General features: G+C 34.2%; 3 protein-coding genes across 3 annotated transcripts; 2 read left to right on the plus strand and 1 right to left on the minus strand.

The window, feature by feature from the left end:
• The first annotated feature begins 1,007 nt into the window (after nt 1-1,007).
• Nucleotides 1,008-3,187, plus strand: LOC17885510 (pollen receptor-like kinase 3). Its single transcript, XM_006292533.2, has 2 exons — nt 1,008-2,334; nt 2,428-3,187. The coding sequence occupies exons 1-2, from the start codon at nt 1,008-1,010 to the stop codon at nt 2,994-2,996; spliced, it is 1,896 nt and encodes a 631-aa protein (XP_006292595.1). The 3' UTR covers nt 2,997-3,187.
• A 4,175-nt stretch (nt 3,188-7,362) lies between these two features.
• On the minus strand, nt 7,363-9,659 carry LOC111830613. Its single transcript, XM_023783097.1, has 4 exons — nt 9,144-9,659; nt 8,801-9,032; nt 8,059-8,723; nt 7,363-7,896 (listed from the first exon to the last, which is right to left on the minus strand). The coding sequence occupies exons 1-4, from the start codon at nt 9,657-9,659 to the stop codon at nt 7,363-7,365; spliced, it is 1,947 nt and encodes a 648-aa protein (XP_023638865.1).
• Nucleotides 9,660-13,818: 4,159 nt separating this feature from the next.
• Nucleotides 13,819-17,401, plus strand: LOC17887026 (probable polygalacturonase). The gene is made up of 5 exons (XM_006290929.2): nt 13,819-14,411; nt 15,037-15,157; nt 15,665-15,913; nt 16,337-16,490; nt 16,567-17,401. Exons 1-5 carry the CDS (start codon nt 13,995-13,997, stop codon nt 17,090-17,092), a joined length of 1,467 nt encoding a protein of 488 aa, XP_006290991.1. The 5' UTR covers nt 13,819-13,994; the 3' UTR covers nt 17,093-17,401.
• Nucleotides 17,402-20,295: the final 2,894 nt, after the last annotated feature.

The following is a 20,295-nucleotide window of genomic DNA, read 5'->3' on the forward strand; positions in this document are numbered from 1 at the left end:
ATGTAAATAATTTACCCGAGGATTTGGTGGATTTGGAATGTTTACAAATGCTGGATTGGAATGTTTGAATGACCAGCTTGAACGTTGTAAAACCTCTATAATTATATTAAATATATTAGGAATCTTGAAGAATAATATTTTGTTGGAAAAATAATATTTATGAAGAGATGATAACAGAATGAATTAGACACTAAAATTTGTTAAAGTGTAAATGTATTCACTTGTAAAAATAACATTCATCAACTATCTTCATCAGCATAAAAATGGATATTTGGATTTTTAAAATAGCAATGATGTTCTAAGATTAGAAAGAGTGTGAAAGGTAGTAATATGTGAAAAAAAAAAATCTATTTAGTAATTAAGTTCAGTATGATCGTAATGTCTTATTCATGCTTTCTTTTCTTTTCTTTAGTTTTTATAGAAAATAAATCTAATTAATTCAAATTAAACTAAAATTAAGAATGTAGCAAAGAAAAAATAACATTTCCATTTATGTTTTCTAGCAAACTCATATGATTATGTGAAATCTACAACTTGTATTAAAAACATCAATAACAATAAAGATAATTTATATTTAAAGTATTACTTGACGTACGCACACAACAAAAAAAATCCCCGATAATTGTGGTCAAAACCTTAAAAAAAACCATGGTCATAAGAAATTCTCCAAGAAAGTCTCTGAGCTCTCAATTCATTATAATAAAAAGAAAATAAACAATCTTTAATTTAGTAAAATAAAAAAAAATCTATTTTTGGAAAGTGGAAGCCTAAACTTTACAAGCTAACCCCCCTCAAAGACAAGAAAATATGTCTCTCTTTCCTCGCAGATGCTCAAAAACAATGTCCAAGCTGTTGAATCATAAACAAAATCCAATCAAAACAACATTCCTAGACGAAGAAACAACTCCATACATCATAATTTTTAACATTGTCGTCGTTATTAGATTGTTAGGCAAGACCAAAACAACAACACGAGTAGCATCATCTCCTCTACTTCTCATTAACCCATGACTGCTGTTCTATTTATTTGCTTCATCCTCTTTTGTATCTCATTCACCCCTTCTTTGCAACACGTTAGTGAATCTGAACCGCTCGTGCGGTTCAAGAGCTCGGTGAATATAACTAAAGGAGATTTGAATTCATGGAGAACAGGAACCGATCCATGCAATGGAAAATGGTTTGGGATCTATTGCCAAAAGGGTCAAACAGTCTCGGGAATTCACGTTACCCGACTCGGTCTCTCGGGGACCATCAATGTCGAGGATTTAAAAGATCTTCCGAATCTAAGGACGATCAGGCTTGACAACAATCTCCTCTCAGGTCCACTCCCTCTTTTCTACAAGCTGCCTGGCTTAAAATCACTATTGCTCTCAAACAATAGCTTTTCTGGTGAGATTTCTGATGATTTCTTCAAGGAAACCCCACAGCTCAAGCGAGTTTTTCTCGATAACAATCGATTATCTGGAAAAATCCCTGCTTCTTTGATGCAACTCTCAGGTCTTGAGGAGCTTCACATGCAAGGCAACCAGTTCTCTGGAGAGATACCTCCTCTTACAGAAGGAAACAAGATTTTAAAATCTCTTGACCTCTCCAATAATAACCTAGAAGGAGAGATCCCAAAAAGCATTGCTGAGAGGAAAAATCTACAAATGAAGTTCGAAGGGAATCAAAAGCTTTGCGGACCACCTCTAAATACAAAATGTGAGGAGCAACCTTCATCAACAGGAGAGAACAATGATGTCACGAAGAAAGCTATCTTTATGGTCATTTTGTTTCTTGTATTATTCTTGATTCTTGTGGCAATTATAACTAGATTGAAGAAAAAGAGACAGCCCGAGTTTCGAATGCTCGGCAAAGATCATCTAAGCGATCAAGAAAGCGTGGAAGTCCGTGTACCAGACTCAATAAAGAAGCCTATCGAGTCAAGCAAGAAGAGGAGCAACGCGGATGGTTCCTCTAAGAAAGGTTCATCGCACGGTAAAGGTGGAGGAGGTGGTCCAGGAGGAGGCAGCATGGGAGACATTATAATGGTCAACAATGAGAAAGGCTCTTTTGGTTTACCTGATCTTATGAAGGCTGCAGCCGAGGTGCTAGGAAATGGTAGCCTTGGATCAGCCTATAAGGCAGTGATGGCTAACGGACTATCTGTAGTTGTGAAGAGGATTAGGGATATGAATAAACTTGCTCGTGATGCATTTGATATTGAGATGCAACGGTTTGGGAAACTTCGACATCCTAACGTTCTTACCCCTCTAGCTTATCACTACCGTCGTGAAGAGAAGCTTGTTGTCTCTGAATATATGCCTAAAAGTAGTCTACTCTATGTTTTGCATGGTACTACTACATCTTTAAACTTTTCTTGATTGATTTAGACGCGCATCTTTATATTTGTTGTGACACATTTTTATATCATTTGGAATTTTTTAGGAGATCGTGGGGTTTATCATTCAGAGCTAACTTGGACAATAAGGTTGAAGATCATACAAGGAGTGGCACGAGGAATGAACTTTTTACATGAGGAGTTTGCGTCGTATGATCTCCCACATGGCAATCTCAAATCAAGCAATGTTCTACTAAGTGAAACCTATGAGCCATTGATTAGCGATTACGCTTTCCTACCACTTCTTCAGCCAAATAACGCCTCGCAGGCTTTGTTCGCGTTTAAATCCCCCGAATTCGTACAAAACCAGCAAATATCCCCAAAATCAGACGTTTATTGCCTCGGAATCATCCTTCTTGAGGTCATGACAGGAAAATTCCCTTCTCAATACCTAAATAACGGGAAAGGAGGGACGGATATAGTCGAATGGGTACAATCTTCAATCGCGCAACATAAAGAAGAAGAGCTTATTGATCCGGAGTTAGCAAGTAATACTGATTCAATGCAACAAATGGTGGAATTGTTGCGGATTGGGGCTGCTTGTATCGCAAGTAACCCTAATGAAAGAAATAACATGAAGGAGATTGTTAGAAGGATAGAACGAGTAACACTTTGAGGAGATTCAGCAATGCAAACACAGCCTTTGGAATATGTAGATAAACAAACACATGAGGAAAATGGTATGTTGCGTAAATAGAGAATGAAACAATATTTTCCTCTAGCTCAACTAAAACAACAAGGAGATATTTTTTGGTAACAAAAAAAATCATTTCTTTCTTTTGTGTGTTCATTAGGAAGAGGCAAAGAGCGAAACAATTTTTTGTTGTTTCATAGTTTTTTTTTCTTCTTTTCACTGTCTCCATTTTTCTTTGTCAAAATTAAGTTATGTAATCATCTTAGTTGTTTTAATTCTTCAAGGAACTTTTGATGTATATAAGTCCATGTTTTGTGTTGTTTAAGATGGCTTTTTACGATATGTACAATGGAAATTGTTGTATTTGTTTGCTTCATATGGGCTTCTTTGGTCTAAATTAGTGAATTGGGTCTATACTAGTGTGTAGTCTATACAGGATCCGAGTTGTGTATGCTGCAAGAGTAAACCAACATAAGCACTAGGATTTCACTATATAAGAGAAACTAGGGTTGAAGAAACAGGTATGATGTATGCTGTATGCAAAAGGTCACACATTGGAGGCTAGTTGTAGCCGCAAGGCATAATGCAGGGCGCAGTGTTGAGAGCATGCGCATGGCGTTGTGCAGAGAACATGCACATGGCGTTGTGCAAAGAACATGCACATTGCGTTGTGCAGAGAGCATGGAGCAGTGCTCTGAACCCTAAGAAAGGACTAGTAGCTAGGCTGGAGCCGAGGACTGAGAGCTGAACATGACCTAGTCTAGGCTTAAGGTGTCTTCATGACATTTTGATGAGAGACAAAGGGTGGAGCTGTTTCTTGGGGGTTCAGTGAGGTGTTTCTGTTGTGATACATGGAAGGGAGAGTTGAATCAGAGACAGAGAGAGAGAGGAAGAAGAAAAGCATATGAGACTGTGAACATGTGTCTTTACCTATGTTTTCTTCTTCATGTTTCTTTGTTGTTGCTCTCTAACTAATTGATAGTGAATATTTGTGGGAGAAGGTTTCCACACGAGATGTACCCTCACACAGAGGGGAACTCGTTAAATCTATGTGTTATGTTTATGTCTTGTTATTGATCTATGATCCAAAGAGGAGTTGGGACAAAGTCGTGGTCTGCGATTCATATAGAGATGAATTGGGGTCTACGATTCTCAACAGAAATGTACTAGTTTCTTTTTCCAATATCATTAGTAGTTGAATGATCCAATAATGGAAATACTTGACCTAAATAGAGATTCCGCACAAATCACTACTAATAACATCATGTTTTTAACTATTTTAGCTATTGTTTTCATATGTTTTAGGAAGCATTTGATGTGATTTCAAGACTTAAAGGGCGATTGTCAAGTAGTTTAGGATTCAAGTAGACTTTACAGATTAAAGGCCAAATAGACAACATAAAGTTGGCCTCCGTTGGAGATCTTGGACTCTGTGGAAATCAAGAAGAGTAAAAATAATCCTAGAAGAAGAATCAATTCAATACTAGTTACGAAACTGATTTTACAACCGACTAAAAAAGTCGTCCACAAGACTCGTCATAAGGCGTATGACCGGTGTGAAACTGCCTTGAGGACCGGTCACATCTCAAGTGACTAATGTGAGTCTTCACGAAGGACTGGTCATAGTTTTTTGAAGGCCTTTACTTGCACTTTATTGAAGTTAGATCGGAAACCAAATCGGAGAGAGAAAAGAGAGAAGAACACCTTTATTAATCTGAGAAAAGTTTGTTACAAACACTTAACGTTCTAATCTCTGTTTAGTCAGCTTATATATGCTGATTAAACTTTACAATACTAAACCAATATTAAACCAACACAAATGTCAATTACCGGTTTTAAACCAAGTACCAGATACTCTAATATGCCCCTCTCAAGTCTATATCTTCCTTAAGTTGGATTTGGAAGATAGAGACTTGACAATGACATTTGTTGGAGCAGAGTATAGAATGGTTCTGGATGAAGTGGCTTAGTGAGGATATCTGCATGTTGGTTTCCAGATGGAACATGTAGAGTCTTGAGTTTTCCAGCTTTAATCTGATCCCGAACAATGTGACAATCGATCTCAATATGCTTAGTCCTTTCATGAAACACTGGATTCATAGCAATGTGCAGAGCCGACTTGTTATCACAAAATAACTTCGCTGGACAAGTCATTGTAACATGCAGATCTTTAAGTAACTGTTGTAACCAGATCAGCTCACAAGTAGCATTAGCTAGACTTCGATATTCTGATTATGTGCTAATTCGACTTGCTACTGTTTGTTTCTTTGACTTCCATGAGATGAGTGAAGTACCAAGATACATGCAATAACCAGAAACTGATCGTCTTGTATCTTTGCAATTTGCCCAATCAGCATCTGCAAAACCATTAAGGCATATCTCTGTATTTGCAGAATACATTAGTCCTAAACCCGGATTCCCTTTTAGATACCTCAGAACTTTATGTGCTGCTTGAAGATGCACATCTGTAGGTGCTGAGATAAATTGGCTGAGTTGATGAACCGAAAAAGTGATATCTGGTCTCGTATTAGTCAGATATAACATTCTTCCAATCAGTTCTCTGTAAGCTCTCGGATTAGACAATAGCTCTCCCATATCTTTGGTCAAATGTAGATTAGGATCCATTGGAATAGAACTTGGCTTGCATCCTAATAGACCTGTATCTTCCAACAGATTTTGAGTATATTTCCTCTGACAAACTGATATTCCTGAAGAAGATCTGGCTATCTCTAAACCAAGAAAAAACCTTGCTGGTCCTAAATATTTAATCTTGAATTCAGACCTCAACAATGTTTTCAAAGCTTCAACCGCAGTGTCATTATTACTGGCAATCATTATATCATCAACGTATACCAAAACTGCAATAAAAGCTTGTGAATCGACTTTCACAAACAATGTATTATCAGCATGTGATTGGACAAAGTTAGCTCCCAGCAATACCGACGAAAATCTCTTATACCATTGGCGTGACGCTTGTTTAAGACCATATAGAGATTTCTTGAGACGACATACGGATTAGGAGGCAAGACTCTGTCCTTTGGCGTGTATCCTTGCGGTAAAGACATAAAAATTTCTTCATCAAGCTCTTCATGAAGAAAAGCATTGGATACATCCATTTGGGTTAAGCTCCATCCTTTTGCAGCAGCTAGAGCTAGTATATATCTCACACTAGTTAGTTTAGCTACAGGAAAAAAAGTGTCAAGATAATCAAGACCTTCTTGCTGAGTGAAACCTTGTGCCACCAATCTTGCTTTATATCTCTCCAATGTGCCATCAGGGTTATATTTAATGGTGAAAACCCATTTACAGCCAACTACATTCTTTCCTGGAGGCAAAGACTCTATATCCCATGTATGATTCAATTCCAAAGCAGCAAGTTCCTCATTAGCAGCACCAGTCCACTTTTCAGATTTCATAGCTTGGCTAAATGTTTTTGGTTATGTTTCAAGACTATATGAACATATGTATGATGTATAGGAAGGATTTAATTTGTCAAAGGAAACAAAAGAAGTAATCGGATATGGGGTAGTATGAGGTTTCTGGGTAGGGGGAGATATTATTTTTGGTGTAGATATAGTAGTACTAGTAGTTGTTGGTGGTAAAGTGGAAAGAAAAGGAACTAAGGAACAATTATACTCAGTCAGATAGCTAGGAGCTTTTGTCGTTCGTTTAGGCCTAGCTATGTTTACAATACTAAGACTAGTATCTATTGGTACATGAGTAGATGATAAATGAATGGTACTAGGACTGCTATGTGTGTGTGCAGGACGAGATACAGATGCAGATGCAGAATTATTAACATTCCTAAGATCATCTACTGGGAAAGTTTCAACAAAATGTAAAGGAACAGATAAAGGAAGTATAGTATTAGGAAACATATCAACTGATTTATGCAAAAACTCACTTGTTTCAAAAGGAAAATCATGTTCATGAAATATAACATTTCTAGAAATCAGAATAGATTATAACCTTTGTATCCAGAAGGATAACCTAAGAAGACACCAGGTTTAGCTCTAGGAGAAAACTTATTTCTATCTTTTGTATATGTAGAAACATAACATAAACAACCAAAATTTTTAAGCAATGAATAATCTGGCAATTTCCCTAACAGTAATTCAAAAGGTGATTTATCATTCAACAAGGCTGAAGGCAATCTATTAATCAAGAAAACAGCTATATTCACACAACCACTCCAGTATAACAAAGGAATATTAGACTGATAAAGTAAAGATCTTGCAACATTCAACAAGTGTTGATGTTTCCTTTCAACCACAGAGTTCTGTTGTGGTGTATAAGGACAGGAAAAATAGTGCATCATTCCAGTCACCTTAACAAGATCATTAAAAGCTTATTCTGGTGCATTGTCAGTCCTGATTGCCTTGATTATTGAATTATATTGAGTTGAAACCATTTTCAGAAAAGTTGGGAAAATAACAGTAATATCACTTTTATTTCTCATCATATAAACCCAAGTAACTCTAGTACAATCATCAACAAGTGTAAGAAAGTATTTAAAACCCTCAATAGACTCAGTACTAAAAGGACCCCATACATCAATATGCACTAAATCAAACGGATGTAAAGCTAAATGATTATGTGAAACATAGGCTAATCTTTTCTGTTTTGCTAATGGACAAATCTTACAATCCGAAACAGCAGAAGATACACTTTTTAAAGAAGGAATATGACTAACAAGTTTATGCAAAGCAACTGGTGAGGGATGACCTAAACGTTGATGCCAAAGAACCCCATCAGCAAGCTTAGAATCAGAAACAGGACAGACCACAGGAAGAGATGAAGAGAGGGAGTGATCTTCTTTGTCAAGAATATAGAGGTTGTTGTAAAGTTTACCCCTCCCAATCATCAAGCCCCGTGTAAGTTCCTGAATCAAACAACAAGTAATGTAAAAATGAGCTGAACAGTTCAAAGTTTTAACCAAGCAACTCACACTAATCAAATTAAATTTAAAATCCGGAACATGTAAAACATCATACAAAATTAAAACTGATGAAATGCATATTGTGCATGTGTGTGTGATAGGAACCCTAGTACCATTAGGAAGAGTAACTGTAACATTAGATACTGGTCTCAATTCCCTAAACATATCTAAGTCTGAACAAACATGACTAGAAGCTCCACTATCTATTATCCAAGCATCATGAGGCAAAAATTGTTGTAAAGAAGAGAGTGAATGATTTTGAAAAGTGAGATTATTATTCTCATACTTAAGACTAGTAGAAGGAAAAGAAACAGTACCAGATGTAGATGTTTTTGCCATTAAACCATGTTCAGAAATAGTGGCTGTGCCATGAGTACCAGTAACTGCAGCTATAGCAACATCAGATTCTTGAGGTGAAGATTGTATCTGAGAATTAAACTGATGAACCAACTGTTGAATCTGTTGTGATGTAAGATTCTGAAGATTCTGGATTGAACCATCAGTCTCAACATAAGGCATCGATTGAGACTGAGGAGGCAAATATTGAGGTTGAGCATTTGGAACATAAGTACCAAAATCTGTAACAACTAGGGTAGGCTCAGAGTAAACATTAGCAATTGCATTAGCTTTATGCATTGATTCATAAGGACTCATTTGCGCTCTAGGCTGAAAAGAAACCATCCGAGGCTGAAACTGAGATACTGGCATTTGAGGTTGCAACTGTTGCACTTGCTGGACCTGTTGCATTTGCTGTCCTGTAGCAGCATTCCCTTTAAAATTTGAACCAGAACCCGTCTTATAACCTGGTGGATAACCATGAAGTTTAAAACACTTCTGTATAGTATGCCCCACTTTCCCACAGTGAGTGCAAACAGGCTTCTGAATTGGTGATTAGTGTTGTATGCAGCAATGTAAGCAGCATTATCCATGTCAGTATCTATTGGTGCTACCGCCTGGAAAGCTACATTATCAACACGAGAGAGTGGCTTAATCGTTGTTTGCCTCTCATCTTGAGTTAATATGTTGAAAGCGTCCTCCATTGATGGAATTGGCTTAAGCATAAGGATATGACGCCTTGTCTGATCATAACACTCGTTTAATCCCATCAGAAACTTAGTAACTCTACTTCTCTGCTAAAGAACTTCCCATTTTGCAGCAGCATCACATTCACATCTTCCACAAGTACAAACATGTAGCTCCACATAGTTCTTATACTCCTCCCATAAGGTAAGCAACTCAGTGTAATAAGTGGAAATATCCATAGAACCCTGTTCAATCTTGCTTAAACGCTGCTCAATAGCAAAAATTCTAGGTGCATCACCTTGCTTAAACCTAGACAAAATGTTATTCCAAATTCCTTCATCAGTAGGTATAAAGAGTAAACTCTGACCTATCTTCTTCGAAACTGAATTCATCAACCAAGTAGATACAATATCATTGCAACGAGTCCAAGCTCCATAATCTCTATGGTCTTCAGCTGGCTTCACAATCGTTCCATTCACAAAACCAAGTTTGTTTCTGACATTCAATGCCATCATAACAGAACGTTTCCAAGAATGAAAATCAGATGCAGTCGTAAGTCTATCAGAAACAAGAATCAATCCAGCATGATCATTGTTTTTCAAATAATACGGATTATCATATTGATCCGTCGGAAACCGTGTTGTTTCACCATTACCAGATTCCCGATTCACCGGAGTCACCATTTGAAAGATTAAGAAAATGAAAATTTCAAGAAAATGTGATGAGCAAAGAAGAAATCCCAATCACACAAAGATCAATCGAAGGAAACAAAAAGAAGAAGAAGCACGAAACCAACAGAAATTGCAGTAAACAGCTCCGAAATCGCAATAATGGCGATACACAAAATCCAGCTGAAAGAAGCGTTTGAACAACTCATTCTCAAAGATGCGTAAACAAGATAACTCCGATAATGGATTAAGAAGCGGAAGATTCAAGCATTGTGTAACCTGGCTCTGATACCATATTGAAGTTAGATCGGAAAACCAAATCGGAGAATCAACATGAGAGAAAAGAGAGAAGAACACCTTTATTAATCTGAGAAAAGTTTGTTACAAACACTTAACGTTCTAATCTCTGTTTAGTCAGCTTATATATGCTGATTAAACTTTACAATACTAAACCAATATTAAACCAACACAAATGTCAATAACCGGTTTTAAACAAGTACCACACTTAACCTTACAATGTTAAGATATGTATATAGAATTAAAGAAACAAAAAAAAATATATATAAACAAAACATGATCAATACTACACATGAATACCAAAATATTTAAAATTTTCACTTTTACAAAATATTATAAATATTCTGAATAACTAATATGTATGAAAATAATAGAAAATGATGATAAATTTTTTTCCATAATTAATTTACTCCGCAAAACTAGTAATTTTGTTTTAATAAAAAAACTCAAAATATTAAAATAAAAATGAATAGTTTTGGTTTTGATTTTTCAAAAAAACGCCGTACATGCGGAATTTACCGTATATATGATGTACAGTAAAACCTCTATAAATTAATAATGTTGGGACCATGAAAATCTATTAATTTATAGAGGTATTAATTTATCGATAAATTAATAATTATTAATTTATAGAGAGATATTCCTAATTTGGAAAATATTTTCAAGACAATATTTAAAAATAAGATTTAATCATGATAATTAGTATTTTATATAATCAATTACAAATAAAACAATAATTATTATGTATTAAAAGAGAATGCTAACTATTTTTCATATAGTAAAATATTAGAAATAAAATCTAACAAAAACTAATGTGTCTATATATACATATTTTTTGAAAATTTTACCTAATTATTAATTTATAATATTGATGGGACCATATATTTACAAAGGATTTTCAAAAAATTTATTATCTTATTATTTTATCGAAATGTGCCTAAAATTACACTGGTCCCAAGTTGGGACCGGAGAAATTTATTAATTTATAGAGATTATTAATTTATCGAGTATTAATTTATAGAGGTTTTACTGTATATACGCCATATTATGGACCGTATAGCTTTGACCATATTGAACTATTGTATAGCTATAATAGAATATGATTCCCCACCGTATAGTGTACATACGCCCGTACTGACCATATTTTAGCACACTGTTTCCAAGCATGATATAATTTCTGGATTTTTTGAGGTTATCTTATTGTTAGAATTATTGGTCTGAATTGAATTAAATATTTATAGGAATATTTAATTATGTTGTGGCTTAAAAAAAAATTGGTTGGTTTTTTGATAAACAAAATGAACTTTTTCAAAAAATAAGCCATGCTTGATTAATAACATCATATTCTACATTGAGTATTTTTAAAAAATATATTAAGGATTCCTTCTATAAATAGCAATATTTGTCTATAATTTGGTTTTGAGTTTTTTTCGGTGAACAAAAAGTCTCCTCTATATAAATAAACAATCAAAATTACTTAAGAATTCGACGTGGAAACACAATTCTATTAGCATCCTCTAACATAATCGGGCTAACCACATCCGGACAAGAATCAAATAAATGCAACCATATATCTAAAGAAAACGCATAGTTCACTCACTCATCTGCTAGACGATTAGCCTCTCTTTACCCATGAATAAACGGGACTAACCAGTCCCTTGTATAAAAAGTTATGGCACAAGTGTACCAGGAAAGCCAAAGATGAGTTGTGCTAATCCTGGAATGAAGAAGTTCTACTACTATTTCCGAATCCACCTCTACCTCTACCCGTCTAAAGCCTCGGTCCCAAGCAATAAGTAACCTGCAATACACCCCCACAACTAATCGATAGGTGTACTACAAATTCCAATATGAAGCCCAAACCCTCCCACCCATCCCCATCCCCATCCCCAATTCCAATTTGCACCATACGTATTTAGCTTCACCCATCCTTCACACAGTTTTGACCATGAAATCATCCCTTTGACTCTTACCCCGCCTTGAACCTCCCTTTCATTGACTATGTGCGCGTTTCCGACCTCCTTTGACAGCTCCCTCAAAAACTTCACTCCATTCCTACATTTTCCAAAAACTCCAAAAACATTACCGCATCTCCATTTCTGTATACATTAATCTCTCACTCTGAACTGACTGGACCAATCCTAATCCCTTTCCAAATTCTCAAACAACCACTCTAAGAGAGATTTAGCAAAAAAAAAAAAAAGCTTGCATCGACCTCCCAGTTAGCAACCGCCTTTGGACTCAGCCATAATTTGGTTTGAGTTTTGAATTGTGTTATAAAATAATGTGTTTGGATTTGATCCAACCACCCTTTTAGCAACTGGTTTGCGTGATTTTAGCGATTTTGTCCAATTTTTTACCTATCTGATTTTTAAAGATAAGTTGGACCAAACTATGTTATAAAGTGTGTTATAAAATAATGTGTTTGGATTTGATTTAACCACCCGTTTAGCCACTGGTTTGCGTGATTTTAGCGGTTTTGTCCAATTTCTTACCTATCTGGTTTTTAAAGGTAAGTCGGACCAAACTATCAGTCAAGTTGCGGTTAGACCGAACAGTTTGGTACAAACTTAAAAACATTGATCCATTCTCATCCTATTTCAAAACAAATACATTTTTAAAATAAAACTAACCTAACATTAGTTGTTTTGAGCATTTTTGAGAAAAAACCTTTTGGTGTACCTTTTTAAAAAATACTTCCTTTATCTATTCATTTTCAAAAATACCTCTGCTTATATATAAAAAATTATAAAGTTTTATATAGTTTATAACGTACTTCTATATGATAACTACTACTAGGAGATCCAATACAAATATTTTAAAATGTTTTAAATGGTTTTAAATCGTTTTTATAAGTTCTATAAGGTCTTTAAAAGTTATTTTATGTTATTTATGAAAGATATATAAAGTATTATACACATACAAAGATACTTTGTGTATATATTTATAATCATACACACATATTTGGATAAATTTCAACATTTTTAGTGGTTTTTTATTGGTAAAGTTTGAAAATGGGGTAAAAAAATGTATATGAAAAGGGGTATTTTTGAAATTCTCCATTAGTTTATTTGTTTTTCATTTATTTACATAATATTATATATATATATATATATATATAATTGGTATGTGTATATCATTTTGGTTGGTGTTCTCATTTACATAAATGCATATATATTTTTGGTATGTGTATATCATTTAAGTTGGTGTTCTCATTTACATAAATTCATATATATAAATATATTTGGTATGTGTAAATTATATCAGTTGGTGTCTCATTAACATAAATTGTACAAATTTTAGGAAATATTTGAGATAACATGAAAGTTGTGTTTTTGTGAGTAAGATTGTAGAGAATCCATAAACTAATAACAAAACACTTTAACTGGAATACAAAATGAATCATTATAAAACAAACTTGAATAACAAGAGATTTGGATGGAATTTAAAATTCATTTAACCAATATCAACAAATTTTACAATAAATGTAAGCAGTAACAACATAATCTAACATTTTCCTATTTTGTACTCCCTATGTTTCACAAAGAGTGTCACTTTGACACATTTCATACAAATTAAGAGAAAATCAAATTATACGTATTTAATAAATGTTAAATTGTTAAATTATTTTTAGATTAAGGATAAAATTAAGAAATTTAGTGTTTAAAATGCATAGAAAATACAAAATGACACTCTTTGTAAAATAAAGATAAAACTCTATAATGACATTCTTTGTAAATCAGAGAGAGGGTAATAATATAATAAAACGGTTTATAATAAAATCAATTATGGCTCGGTTTGATTTCGGTTCAACATTTTCCTATTTCTATTTCGGTTTGATTACACTTCTCTCTCACTCAATCGCTTTCTCTGAGAGTCCGAGACGTTTAGTTTCAACAAACAAATCAAACACACAAAGTTTGTGTTTCCCTTAAGATTCACTCAAATCTCGCAACACACAACAAATCCTGACTCATAACATCTCACCCAATCCAACAAATCTCTTCCGAATCTAAAAATCCTCCAAATGTTCTGAATCTCACAAACCCCATCATGGTAGATCCCTTACCGAGACGATTCCTCTCTTCCCACAAGTCTCTCGTCACTGTTTTCTGGATCGCCACTTTCGCTTCCTTATTCATCTGGCAATTCGGCGGCGTTTCGACAAATCTCTACAACGTCGGGACTGGTTTCTCCTTTTTCCGGTGGTCTTCAACCGCCGCCGCAGCCGGAGGGTTTCCGAAGCTTAGACCTGTATCTTTCAATCTTACGGACTTTGGTGCTGTTGGTGATGGTGTTACGGTTAACACTGAGGCTTTTGAGAAAGCTATTTATAAGATCTCGAAGTTTTCTAAGAAAGGAGGTGGACAGCTTAATGTTCCTCCTGGTAGGTGGCTCACTGCTCCGTTTAATCTCACTAGTTACATGACGCTTTTTCTTCATCAGGATGCTGAGATTCTTGCTCTTCAGGTTCGTTTTTGCTCTGCCTCTGCTCCTGCTTTGTTATTTTAAAGTGTGATCTATATGTTTGGGATGAGTTTTGGGGTTCATAGTTTAGGCAAAGATGTGATTTTTTTGATGCAGAGATTGTTACTCTGAAATGGGTTGATACACTATTAGTTTTGCTCTGCTTCTGTTCCTGCTTTGTAATTGTCAAGTGTGATGTGATCTGTATGTTTGGGATGAGTTTTAGGGTTTCTAATTTTCACAGTGTAGGCAAATATGTGATTTTTGTATGCAGAGATTGTTACTCTGAAATGGGTTTATGGAAAATTTAGATTTTTTTGGGGAGTTTGGTGACTTTAACACTGAGACAAATACTACCTTTATTTGGATCTTTCTTGTTTTTGGAATGGTTTATTACTACTATTGATTTTGGTTGAGACTTGGACGTTGCAAGTTAAGTTGAGTGGAGAGAGAGAGGGTAGCTTGAGGTTGCCTGTTTTCGTTGCTCAGCTAGAGTTCCATTGATTAATTTCATCATTTGCTTCACTATTGAATTGGTCTTATAGAGTCCAAGAAGCTTAACTTGAGGCAGCTTCTGTCTTCTTTTGTTATTATTAATAACATTATTTTTCATGTTAAACATATTTAGGATGAAAAGTATTGGCCTTTGCTTCCACCTTTACCTTCATATGGCTATGGAAGAGAGCATCCTGGACCTCGTTATGGAAGTTTCATTCATGGACAGAATCTCAGAGATGTTGTTGTCACAGGTTCGTCTGTTGATTTGTAAAATTGTTATCTCTCGTATTAACGGAGTTTGGATGTGACTCTTTTTGTGGATGCATGCAATTTTGTCTTAATTTAATGATTGTTAAGAATATGCGGTGCACTGCACTATTTTCGTTAAGCTTTTTAGGTAGAGGCTAAAATGAGGTTTTTAACGTTTTAAGGCCACTTAGATGAAGAACCACAACTCTACTATTTAAGGTCTAGTTGAATTGAGATTAGGCACTTCCTGGAAAAAGCGAAATCTAAACATGATATCTCTATAAGCTGTTGAAAGTTTATGTCTCTCTTAGCTGGGAGTGGACAAAGGCTTTAAGTGTAGTCTCGGGGCAAGAATTGACTAAGTTCATGTATTAGATAATCAAAGCCTTTTTGTCTGTTCACTCATATTAATTAACTTATGTGGCTAATATTCTGTTTTTTCTTTGTCAAACCTGAGAGCTTGTTCTGTCAACTGTTTGATTATTAGCTAAATCAATAATGGATTGCAGGGAATAACGGCAGCATCAATGGGCAGGGGCAAACGTGGTGGAAGAAGTATCGCCAAAAACTGCTTAACCACACGAGAGGACCACTGGTGCAGATAATGTGGTCCAGTGACGTTGTTTTTGCCAACATCACTTTGCGTGATTCTCCCTTTTGGACACTTCACCCATATGACTGCAAAAATGTCACAATCACAAACATGACTATTTTGGCGCCTGTGTTTGAAGCCCCAAACACTGATGGTATCGATCCTGGTAAGTAATTTCCACTTTGCACTGGACGTTGCTTAGATAATTAACAACAGAATTGAATCCCTGATTGTATGTAATGCGTATAACAAGCCAACGGAAACATTGATGTCGGCAAAAGCTGCAGAATAGGTTTAGTTAGCAAAAATAAACACTAGGCCCCTAATCAATGAAACAAAAGTATGAACATTATGAGTTGCCAACTTGCAACAATGATTCTAGCAACTAATTTATGTAAATTTTGGTACGCTGAAGAGAGACATAGCTCCTTGCATTGTATCCAAGTGTTGCTTATAAGTATATAGTCCATAATGGTACCTAATGGTGCGTTTCATATAATCTTGCTGATAGAAAATCAAATCTGAGTATAGGCTTGGGCGATTTGTGTACATACTGTAATGGTGGCTGTATCTTTTTGTTGTCCATCAGATTCGTGTGAGGACATGTTAATCGAGAACTCATATATCAGCGTTGGGGATGATGGAATTGCAATAAAGAGCGGTTGGGACCAGTATGGAACTACCTATGGACGACCTTCAAAGAACATACTCATCCGCAACCTCACCATCCGCTCCATGGTTAGGTAAGATATAATTGCTTTCCCTTATCAATGTTGATTTAATAATCGACTTGTACCTAAACCCTCTGTGCGAAAACAGCGCTGGTATATCAATAGGAAGTGAGATGTCTGGTGGAGTCTCGAATATCACAGTCGAGAACATTCTAATTTGGAGCTCCCGGCGTGGAGTTAGGATTAAAACTGCACCAGGACGAGGTGGGTATGTCCGGGATATAACATTCCGGAATGTCACATTGGATGAATTGAGAGTTGGCATCGTCATTAAAACAGACTACAACGAGCACCCAGACGGTGGATTCAATCCTCAAGCCTTCCCGGTACTCGAGAACATAAACTACACAGGCATTTACGGTCAGGGAGTACGTGTACCTGTGCGTATCCAAGGAAGCAAAGAGATTCCTGTAAAAAATGTTACCTTCAGGGACATGTCAGTAGGGATAACATACAAGAAAAAGCACATCTTCCAGTGTGCATACGTTGAAGGGCGTGTGATAGGCACAATCTTCCCGGCTCCGTGTGAGAACCTTGATCGGTATGATGAGCAGGAACGGTTGGTGAAGCAATCTGATTCCCAGAATGCAACAGATATAGACTACGAGATCTGACCAATAACAGACATGGCTTTGGTTGGTGCCTCTACAACATTGGAGTTTGTACATACAAAAAGGAATGTGGAAACCAAAGCAGACCATAGTTCACAGTCGGATTAAATTGTATTTGCACTCCACAAAGAGGAATTTTTCCATTGATGAGTTATGTTTCTATTGAGTTCTTGTCTATCTAGCTTTGCTATACACATAAAATGGGAATGGTGAGATTCAAAATTGTTGCTTTTGCAGCAAGCTGAGATATTGGTTTTTGTATAGATAGTATCAAAAGTTCGACGTAAATAAAAAACACTCTTCTACTTCCAACATTTGCCTTTTTTTGGTTAACCTTTAGCGTTAATGAGATATGAGAATACTGTATATCAAAAATGGTTTCTATGGATTGAATTCATATTAGGATAATTTTTTGTGATAGATTTAAGAAAACGAAGAAAGAGAAAGAAAAAATAAATAAGAAAGACACAGTTGTGTGAACAGATTTTGGTGGCTTATCTCCCAATTAGGAATAGTACACGATGAAAAAAAAAACATATTACTTTGCTAAAAATTGTCCAAAACCACCAATGATCTCATTTGATAATATGTAGTGGTTTTTTGGTTATTTCCTTTTTGGTTCCGAGATTAACATGTAAGAAAAACATTAGTGTCTACGCAAAACCTCAACTTAGGTTTTAATTAGATCATGGTTAGTTAAGCGATCAAAACAATGGGCATAATGAGAGCAACTTTAAAAACAAAATATCTCCAAGATTTCAGAATAATTCACCATAGCGAAAACTAGTTGTATATAAATTTTAGGGCAATATTAGGAGATGACTATGGATCTAAAAAGATTTAAGTAAATAGCCATAAGTAAGAAAATTTAGGTAACTAACTCTTTTGACATAGGTAAAAAAAATCAAAATTGCCCTCAAACAAAAAGCAAAGATACAATAGCGTATTGTATTTTTTTTGAAAAAAACATGTAATTCAGTGAAAATATCATGACATAGTGAAAGAGAACATGGGAGTTGGAAATTGGAAGATAGGGGTGATGATAGAGGAGATGATGTGGAGAAGATAGGCAAACATAAATCAAGGAAAATATAAAAAAAATCATGGTGTTTTAAGAAATGACATGAATGAATTAAAATAATGTATCATCTAAAAGAATAATCCTGTAATTTGAAAATAATTACCGTGTTTTTGAAAGAATGAAATGTCAACATAAATAATAGCGTGTTATATGTAAAAATTAAACTAAATAATGTGTTATATAAGAAAGTAACGTGTTAAAAAATATATTTACTTATATCTTGTGTAGTTCGAAGAAATAACATGTTACATAATTGAACATGAGAGAGAGAACGGATGAGAAAGAGAACAGATGAGAAATAGACACAAGAGAGAAAGAAAGCTTGTGTCTAGATAAAAGATAGAGATAGAGAAACATAGAATCATGTAAGTGTTGTATGTAATTTTGGAAAATAAAATGTAATATATTAAATGGGTATAAAAATAATTACAATTAAAGAGAGAGAATGTATTATGACACCATGGTTCTTTACTTTTTTTTTTCAATCTGTAGTTATTTTGTGCGTATTTTCTAAATTTCATGTTGTGTAGTACAGACCATAATATGTCAACGTAATATGAAATAATTCAAAAAATTAAGTACATTAAAACAAGAAGTATATCATATATTAAATTACTCATCATATAAAATCACACTATTTAAAAACTAATTTAGAAAATTATGTCTTATAATGACATTCAAGTCTTGTTGTAGGACATACATTATTGAAATTATATCATATGATCCTTTCTTAATTAAAAAGGAACATCACTAATGGTATGTAATTAAATACAAATGCTATTACAAATATCATTTTAATGAATGAATTAATAATAATCATTAAGGATAAAAAGTGAAATAATAATTTATTCAATTTAATTAAATTATAAAAAGGAAAAAATCCCCTACATCATAAAAGAACATAACTAATGGTATGTAATTACATTCATATGCCATTACAAATATAGGTTTTAACGAATGAATTAATAATATTCATTAAGGATAAAAATGTGAGACACTAATTTATTCAATTTAATTAAATTATAAAAACGATAATAAATTATTATTATTATTTTAATTGAATGACCAATCAAAATAAACATAGAAGATTTGATATACTTCACCATTTATCTTTATATGATTATATATTTGTAAAACTAATAACTCATTATATCATTTTTTTCTGCGTATGCCATGATTTGAATTATTGAAAACAAATATAAAATTTTCTATTTATAAAGAAAAATCATAACAGTCAAAAAGTCAAACTTAAGTTTATATATAACTAGATTTAGTACCCGCGCGTTGCGCGGGATTTTCATTTAAAATATTTTATATGAAAATGAAAAAGGAAAAGGAGAAAGCCAGCCCTGGAGAAAAGAAAGATAAATCTTAGAAATTAAACATTAAACTTATTTTTAAGTAATATACAACATATATATTGTTGACGGGGTAACAAAGTTCATTTGAGAAATTTGCGCGAATAATAAACGACATTGACGACCAGCTCATGATTTATTCATATCCATAAAAACATATCTTTAAAAAAATTCCAGGTTAATTATCGACAGGTGTTGACCTAATTGGATTTCATTTCTGATTAAATTATGATATGAATATCACACCGTTCTATATAAAATATGAATATACATAGCCTCATAAACACTATTTAATGTAAAGATACATATATAATATCATGTTAAAAGAATAGGTTTTGCGAGCTTGCTTTATCCATCAAAGAAAGTGCATTGCAGTATTAGAGAATTCTCGATCAAGTCATGTATGTGCCTATTTTATTTCACTTTCTATAACTAACGGTTAAGCCTGACTTTGAATGTAATAATGTATGTCTTGAATTTTTCTAAACATTATTTGTTTTAGTGTAAAGATACATATATAATATCATGTCAAAAGAATAGGTCATTTCTTGTAATTGCTTTTAACTACCAATTCATTTGTCATTTCGGTTCTATGATGCATTTGTTGCCTCTCGACATCTAGTTTTTTTTTTCACCTTCTATTGACTCATATAATATAAATTGAAGTGTGAATTGATTTTCAAAACATATCATAACTTTTTCTTTCTTAATTATAGACTTTATCTTTTAGATATGCTACAAAAATTACATATCACTTCTCTTTTAAC

This window comes from Capsella rubella, unplaced genomic scaffold, assembly GCF_000375325.1.
Source record: "Capsella rubella cultivar Monte Gargano unplaced genomic scaffold, Caprub1_0 scaffold_5, whole genome shotgun sequence".
NCBI lineage: Eukaryota > Viridiplantae > Streptophyta > Magnoliopsida > Brassicales > Brassicaceae > Capsella > Capsella rubella.

Excerpts from the sequence above, each read along its gene's own strand:
- LOC17885510 (XM_006292533.2), top strand. The coding sequence starts at position 1,008 with ATGACTGCTGTTCTATTTATTTGCTTCATCCTCTTTTGTATCTCATTC. Across the intron at positions 2,335-2,427 it reads TCTACTCTATGTTTTGCATG|GAGATCGTGGGGTTTATCAT; the intron begins GTACTACTACAT and ends GGAATTTTTTAG.
- LOC111830613 (XM_023783097.1), bottom strand. The coding sequence starts at position 9,659 with ATGGTGACTCCGGTGAATCGGGAATCTGGTAATGGTGAAACAACACGG. Across the intron at positions 9,033-9,143 it reads AGAACTATGTGGAGCTACAT|ACAAGGCGTCATATCCTTAT; the intron begins GTTTGTACTTGT and ends TGTTATGATCAG. Across the intron at positions 8,724-8,800 it reads ACTCACTGTGGGAAAGTGGG|GGAATGCTGCTACAGGACAG; the intron begins GCATACTATACA and ends CAAATTTTAAAG.
- LOC17887026 (XM_006290929.2), top strand. The coding sequence starts at position 13,995 with ATGGTAGATCCCTTACCGAGACGATTCCTCTCTTCCCACAAGTCTCTC. Across the intron at positions 14,412-15,036 it reads CTGAGATTCTTGCTCTTCAG|GATGAAAAGTATTGGCCTTT; the intron begins GTTCGTTTTTGC and ends AAACATATTTAG. Across the intron at positions 15,914-16,336 it reads CACTGATGGTATCGATCCTG|ATTCGTGTGAGGACATGTTA; the intron begins GTAAGTAATTTC and ends GTTGTCCATCAG.